This window comes from Coffea arabica, chromosome 6c (assembly GCF_036785885.1).
Source record: "Coffea arabica cultivar ET-39 chromosome 6c, Coffea Arabica ET-39 HiFi, whole genome shotgun sequence".
Taxonomy (NCBI): domain Eukaryota; kingdom Viridiplantae; phylum Streptophyta; class Magnoliopsida; order Gentianales; family Rubiaceae; genus Coffea; species Coffea arabica.
The window spans coordinates 42,122,094-42,129,156 of record NC_092320.1 but is presented as its reverse complement, the minus strand read 5'-3'; the positions used below and the strand labels follow the sequence as shown (position 1 = coordinate 42,129,156).

The window sequence follows — 7,063 nt, the reverse complement described above, 5'->3', positions numbered from 1 at the left end:
TGACTTATTAAGCTTGAACGCTTCCGCATTATTGTATTCATGTTGCTCTCATCGAAGTGTTTAGTTCGGTTTGAAATTGAATGGAATCGCTTGAGTCCTGGCGTGAGCTGGGCAGGCATCCGCGGATACCCTTTGGTCCACCTTAGGGAGATGTGGGGCGTCACAGAAAATGCATGTGGGTAGTTAGACACAATGCTAACTATTGAGAACCCAAAAATATCAATGATGCTTTAAAGGATGAAAACTGGATTTTGGCAATGCAAGAGGAACTTAATCAATTTGAGAGAAATAAGGTTTGGACACTTGTTGATAGACCTCAAAATCAACCTATCATTAGAATGAAGTGGATATTTAGAAATAAGTTGGATGATAAAGGTGTAGTTGTAAGAAATAAAACCAAATTAGTTGCTAAAGGATATGCACAAGAAGAATGAATTGATTTTGATGAAACATTTGCTCCCGTAGCTAGATTAGAATCGATTAGAATGCTTCTTGCTTTTGCTTGCTTCAAAGGTTTCAAATGGATGTTAAAAGTGCCTTCTTAAATGGTTTTATTGATCAAAAAGTATATGTGGATCAACCCCCCGATTTTGAAAATACAAAATTTCCAAGTCATGTGTTTAAACTATCAAAAGCATTATATGGTTTAAAACAGGCTCCAAGAGCTTGGTATGAAAGACTAAGTGATTTCTTGATTGAAAATGGTTTCAAAAGAGGTATTGTGGACACCACACTTTTTACTAAGCAAGTATTGAATAATCTTCTTATTGTGCAAATATATGTAGATGATATTATTTTTGGTGCTACTAATGAGTATCTATGCAAGGATTTTTCCACCATTATGCAAAGTGAATTTGAAATGAATATGATGGGAGAGTTAAAATTCTTTCTTGGACTTCAAATACATCAAGCTCTAAAGGGAATTTTTATAAATCAAGCAAAATACACCATGGAATTGCTGAAAATGTTTGGCATGGAGGACTCAAAGCAAGTTGGAACTCCAATGTGCACTTTTACAAAACTTGACAAAGATGAAGAAGGTAATCATGTAGATGAAAAGTACTATAGAGGTATGATTGGAAGCCTACTCTATTTAACCGCAAGTAGACCCGATATTATGTTTGCTGTTTGCTTGTGCTAAATTTCAATCTTGTCCAAAAGAATCACATTTGAACGCAGTTAAAAGGATTTTTAGGTATTTGAAAGGTACATTAAACTATGGTCTTTGGTATGCTAGATCTTGTGAATTTGCTCTATATGGATATTCGGATGCGGATTTTGGTGGTTGTCGTGTGAATAGAAAAAGTACTAGTGGAACTTGTCACTTTCTTGGTTTAGGAAAAAACAAAATGCAATCTCTTTGTCCACAACTGAAGCCGAATATATTGCCGCTAGTGCATGTTGTGCTCAACTTTTATGGATGAAGCATACCTTGAATGATTTTGGATTGTTATATGATTGCATGCCTATATTCTGTGATAATACCAGTGCTATAAATTTGACCAAAAATCTAATTCAACATTCTAGGACAAAACAGATAGACATAAAGCAACACTTTATTCGCGATCTTGTTCAAAAAGGTGAAGTTTGTGTGAATTATGTTTGCTCTAAAGATCAAATTGCTGATATTTTTATAAAAGCTTTGCCATTGGATCAATTCATTCATCTAAGATCAAAATTAGGGATAATCGAAAAATCATCTTAAAATTTTTTTCTATTCAAAGCTTTCGGACGTCCTAAAGCAGATGAACGGACGTCCAATGATGTTCTTTAGCTATTTTTCCAGAAAACATCTGTTCGGACGAAACCGTCGGAAGCACGACTACATTCGGCCATCCGACAGTGCAACGGTACCCTTTTTAAAGTGACTTCCCTCCTCATTTGCTTCAGAACTCTCCCCTTCTCTTCTCACTCGGACGGAAACCTCTATCCTTCTCACACTCAATTCGTGCTTTTCTGAAGCACTCATTCCAAAATTGACTCAACCAAAAACTTCTCCTGATCATTGCGAGTTCAATTTTCGGATCTTTTCACCAAATCTCATCACATTTCAAAAGATCCCAAATTTCCCTCAAAATCCTACTTTCTCATAACCGCTCTGCTCAATCATCTTCAAAGCTTCTTTAACCCAAAATTCTTGTGTGAGTCACTCCCATACCACTGTGTGCATCATTCGCATCATACTTCTCACACATTTCATACAATGGTGAATCTAGGAGGAGGAAAAGTCCTTGCCGGACGCAAGCACACACTCAGGGATGAAGATGTGGATTCTCCTAGGGTCATAAGATCATCCAAACGCTTCAAAAGGGGAGCAGTAAAGACTCAAACTTCCCAGCCTTTCGCTCAGCCTGAATTCGGACAAGGAACTTTATCTCAACAGCCTTTCCAATCAACCACCGTCTCCCTATTTTTTGATGCTGCTGCCAAAGAAAAACATTCCTTGATAACCCAGAAAGGTTTCATTCCTCAACGAACCATAAATCTTTCTGAATTCCGCAAGATTGGTTTAGAGTCAATTCTTAATCTCTTTGAATTCCAGAAATGGTCACATATCATTTCCATGCCTAACGTTTATTACCCTGAAATGCTGTATCAATTCTTTGCCAATCTTAGGAAAGGCACTGATCACACTGAAATTATGTCCAGGGTAAATGGGGTTGACTTAGTATTTGATCCTGAAACTGTGAATGCCATTTTAAATACTGTTATTGAACTAGGATGCAAAAGTAAAATTGCCAATTTCTTTTCTTATGAAGAGCATCCTATTGTTGATAATCACTTTGATAATGCTAAAATGCTAACCTATTTTCGAAAGAAATTTTCTGCCCCTGCTGATGCAAAACTAAATGACCTTGCCCCTGTGAATCTTATTGCTTTCTCAATCATTTCAAATCTGCTTGTGCCTACTGACGGTCATAGAACAGATGCAAATAAAATGGAGCTGTGTCTGTTTTATTGTTTTCGAGAAAAAATTCGCATTGACTTTGGCTTTGTCATGTGCAAGTTTTTACTTCGCTATACCACTGATTCTCGTAGAAAACTGTCCTATGGAAAATTCCTTCAAAAGGTTTTTGAATTTTACAAAGTACCTATCCTTGGTGTTTGTCCCAAAGAAACATTTTCCTCTGCCTTCACTAAGGCTTATTTTGAGCGCAAAAATCTTGTCTTTAGGGATAATTTGTGGGCGTATAAGGGGGACACTTCTAATGAACCGAGATCTAAGGCTGCACATGATCCACTTCACACTCCATCATCTGTTGCACTGACCTCTATTCATCCTAGGAAGACTGCCACTAAGGCATCTTCTTCTTCAAATTCTGAGGTGGTTGAGCTCCTTCGAGATCTTAAGCAACATGTTATGCTTCTTGAACATGGTCTCATGCTCACCATATCATCCCAACAACAAGCTGACTTCCTAGATAAAAAGAGTCTTCTTTTTCCCCCACCTGTGGTTGAGGAAGTCCCTCCTGACAAGGAGCCACGCTCCAATGATCCAAGTTCATCAGCCCCTGTTCGCTCTATGAGTCCTGCTCCTATCGACCTCACCTCTACTCCCGTGGCACCACATGATCCTTCCACATCTGATAAAGGCAAGAAACCAGTTGGTGAAGTTGCTGAAGATGATGAAGACACTGAGGAGGAGGATCTCTCTCAGTATCAGCTTACTCGAAGGATGCCTGGATCCTCTTAGCTTATCATTTAGGATCACTAGTCCTATTAGGATCATTTGCATTATGTTTGACTGTTTTTATTTGCTGAATGTTAGATAGTTGCCTTGAACTCTTTTTATCTATTGAATTCTGGTGCTTGGTGTCATTTGGTGTTTTGTAATGTCCAAAACTGGACATATGTTTGTAATGTTTGTGAATTGTTGAATCTTTACATTTTGCTTGGTTGAATGGTTGGAAATATGGATGTAATGCTCGTAAGATCATTTTGCTCTGAATGGTTGGATATATGATCGAATCTTTGTTACTAGTTCTCCAAATGTATCTTTACATTTTGAATTTTGTGATGACAAAAAGTGGGAGAGATGGTGTAGATATGAATACGGATAATATGGATAATAAGTAGCCAAGTGAGGGGGAGTTTTTAAGTTTTTGTTCTAAATCTGTAGAGTAGCCAAGTGAGGGGGAGTTTTTAAGCTTTTGTTCTACGATTGACTAAGAAAGGGGGAGCCTATTTGTAATCATCAAATTTCATTTCAAACCATTATTTTGTCATCATCAAAAAGGGGGAGAATTTTATTCTTGATTTTGATGATCACAAAGCACTTTGAAATGTTTATCTAATTCTCTTCAAATATAAGTGTTTTGCTTTTAAGAGAATCAGGTACAAAGGTGTCAAGGAAAGAAAATCAACCAAAAGAAGAAGCAAAAACAGGGCACTCATGTCGGACGTCCTAAAGGAAGCTGTCGGACGTCCGAAAGAATGAAGAACATCAAGAAGGAAACTCTGTCGGACGCTTGTAAGGAAGCATCGGACGTCCGGGAGAATCGGACGCACGCTTCGGACACACATCGATCGCATCAGATGTCTGAGAAATTTTGCAAAGTTTTCATGACTCTCTGACGACGTTCGGACGCAGATGCTGTCGGACGATAATATCCTATCGGACGTCCAAACGACAACTTGGCTGATTTTCGGACGATGGGATCGGACGGTGATTCATCTGTCGGACGTTCGACGGCCCCAACGGCTAGCTGACTCTTCATCTGCCTACTATCCGTTGGAAGCATTATTGAAGCCCATTTTTGGTCCCCTTTAAATACAAACGATTCTGAACCAGTGAGAGACTTTTGCACACTTTGTTTACAAGATCTCAAGAGATATTTTAGTTAGGAAATAGTCTCCCAAGCAAGATTTGTTCTTCAAGTGGTGTGAATTTCTTGTAAGCACTTCTCTTGTGTTTGAAATTTTCAATAGTGTAGCTTTGTTGAGGGTTATCTGAGTGATAGTAAAACTTCCTAACTTGACTAAGTGAGGCTTGGGGCAAGGAGGAAGTGATCCCTCCATTGTACATTGAGTTGATTTTATTTTTCAAAGAGAAGGTTCTCATCTTTGTGATTGGTCTTCAAGTTTGAGGAAAGCTTGGTAGACAATCGATTTGATACTCTATCTTATTCTTTTTGTTTAATAAAATTCTCATTGCTTATATACTCTCTTATTTCTGATCAACATTGTTCTCTTCTTTAAATTTACTTGGTTGATCACTACTAGAAAAGAAGGTAAATTTTTATTAAAGAAAAAGTGCATAAACTCAATTAAGATTTTTTAATCAACCTAATTCACCCCCCCTCTTAGGTTGTCTTTGGGCCTTACATGAATTGCCCATGATTTTTGAAACTTGGAGATTTATATAGACCAAATACTTTAAACCAAGCACATTTGTGGGTTTTGAATTTTATATCGACCAGCCATACAATGCAAGTATGGGAAGAGTGTTACACTTGGCTGAACTTTCACAACTCTACCAAAGAACTTCAAGTTTCATGAAAATGGTTGTTATGTACTCCCTTTGTCGTAGTTATTGTCATATTTTCATTTTATTAATATTACAAATTATGAGTCACTATTTCAAATTGAATACATGCTTTTCAATCTTGTCATTTGAAAAAGCATTTTTTTAACTTCAATACACATCTATCAATAATATTTAAAAAATATACTTGGATTTCCAAAAAATGACTCTAATATTAAGACGGAGGGAGAACTTTAGAATCTTGGCACTTAAACAAGGGGAAATGATATCACAATAATATTAAAAAATTAATTAATCTATATATGCATTGGTATTTGACAAAATTGGAATATAGTTAAAGCATCTAATTGCAACTTTAATGCAGACACATTAACAATCTTCCCTGCCTTGACAAATTCATCGTATTCCTCCAACTTGTTAATAATGGCAGCAAATGAACTTCCAGTCATGCAAAAGATCTCTTCAAAGTAGGGTGGATCGTGAGCTTTGATGAAGGTACGAACAATCTCCTCCTCAGTCATAGGAGGCTCCACTTTGGCAGCTAATTTTCTCCACCGCTTTGCATAGGTCTTGTGGTCTTCCGATCGCTTTCTTTTTATACCTTCCAGTGTTGTGCATGGTGCCAATTCACAATTAAACTCATATTGCTTCACAAAGGCTGTTGACAAATCCAACCAGGTTTTGACCTCTTCAGACTTCAAGTTTGAATACCAATCTAGAGCATCTCCTTCCAAACTTTCCGGAAATAGACGCATAGGCAAATTCTCATCGTCTACGGGTTTACCTAACTTGTTGTCGAACATCTTGAGATGCGTCTTAGGATTTCCAGTTCCATCATACTTGCTGAATTTAGGGGTTTTGAATCCCAACAGTAGCTGAATACCGGGAAAAAGACACAATTCATCGTAATCTAACCCACCATGTCTGCTCAATCCTTGATTCTTTCTCATAAAATCATCGAATCGATATAACCTTCTTAACAGATCTTTGTCAATGGGTATAGGTTGTTCTTCTATCGCCGTCTTCCCTTGAGATGCAGTATCCAGTACAAAAAGGCTTTGCAGTATGGTGGTGGGGTCCCTGAGGGTTGGGGGGACATTCAGATTGGTTTGTGGATGGATTTGAGGGATTTGGCTACTGGTTGGGTTCATCAATACATAATTCGGATGCATATAGGAAAAATCTAAATTTAGTCGGGTAAAGGTATTTTCAAGAGGGTTAGCGAAAAGGAGGAGGGAAAGGTGTTTGGGTAGTGGATGTGTGGGGTGGTTGATAGTCTTGTGCAGGTGGGTGATTATCGATAGGTTCTTGATCGTTTGGGACACCACCACCATTGTTGCTGGGGACCAACTGATCAATTACACGCCTTTGTGCAGCCATTTCAGCACTTAACTCATTGAACTTACCAAGCACCTCACTTAATTGAGCTCCCAATGCTGTGAAGTCCGGTGATGTCACTATAGCAGATCTTTCCGAAGTTTCTGGTACTGAACTCATGTTTACAGACTGTCTCAAGGCTTTACTTCGGGACCTGGTGATGGCATTTCTTCGGGTAGCTATTGTGAAAAATACCTGATA

At 38.1% G+C, this 7,063-nt stretch overlaps 1 protein-coding gene across 1 annotated transcript; it reads right to left on the bottom strand.

The window, feature by feature from the left end:
• Positions 1-5,781: 5,781 nt before the first annotated feature.
• LOC140008754 (uncharacterized) lies at positions 5,782-6,636 on the bottom strand. The gene has a single exon (XM_072053620.1). It carries the CDS (start codon positions 6,634-6,636, stop codon positions 5,782-5,784), a length of 855 nt encoding a protein of 284 aa, XP_071909721.1.
• Positions 6,637-7,063: the final 427 nt, after the last annotated feature.

Bases quoted from the DNA above. Each gene is read 5' to 3' on its own strand.
- LOC140008754 (XM_072053620.1), bottom strand. From the start codon at position 6,636: ATGAACCCAACCAGTAGCCAAATCCCTCAAATCCATCCACAAACCAAT.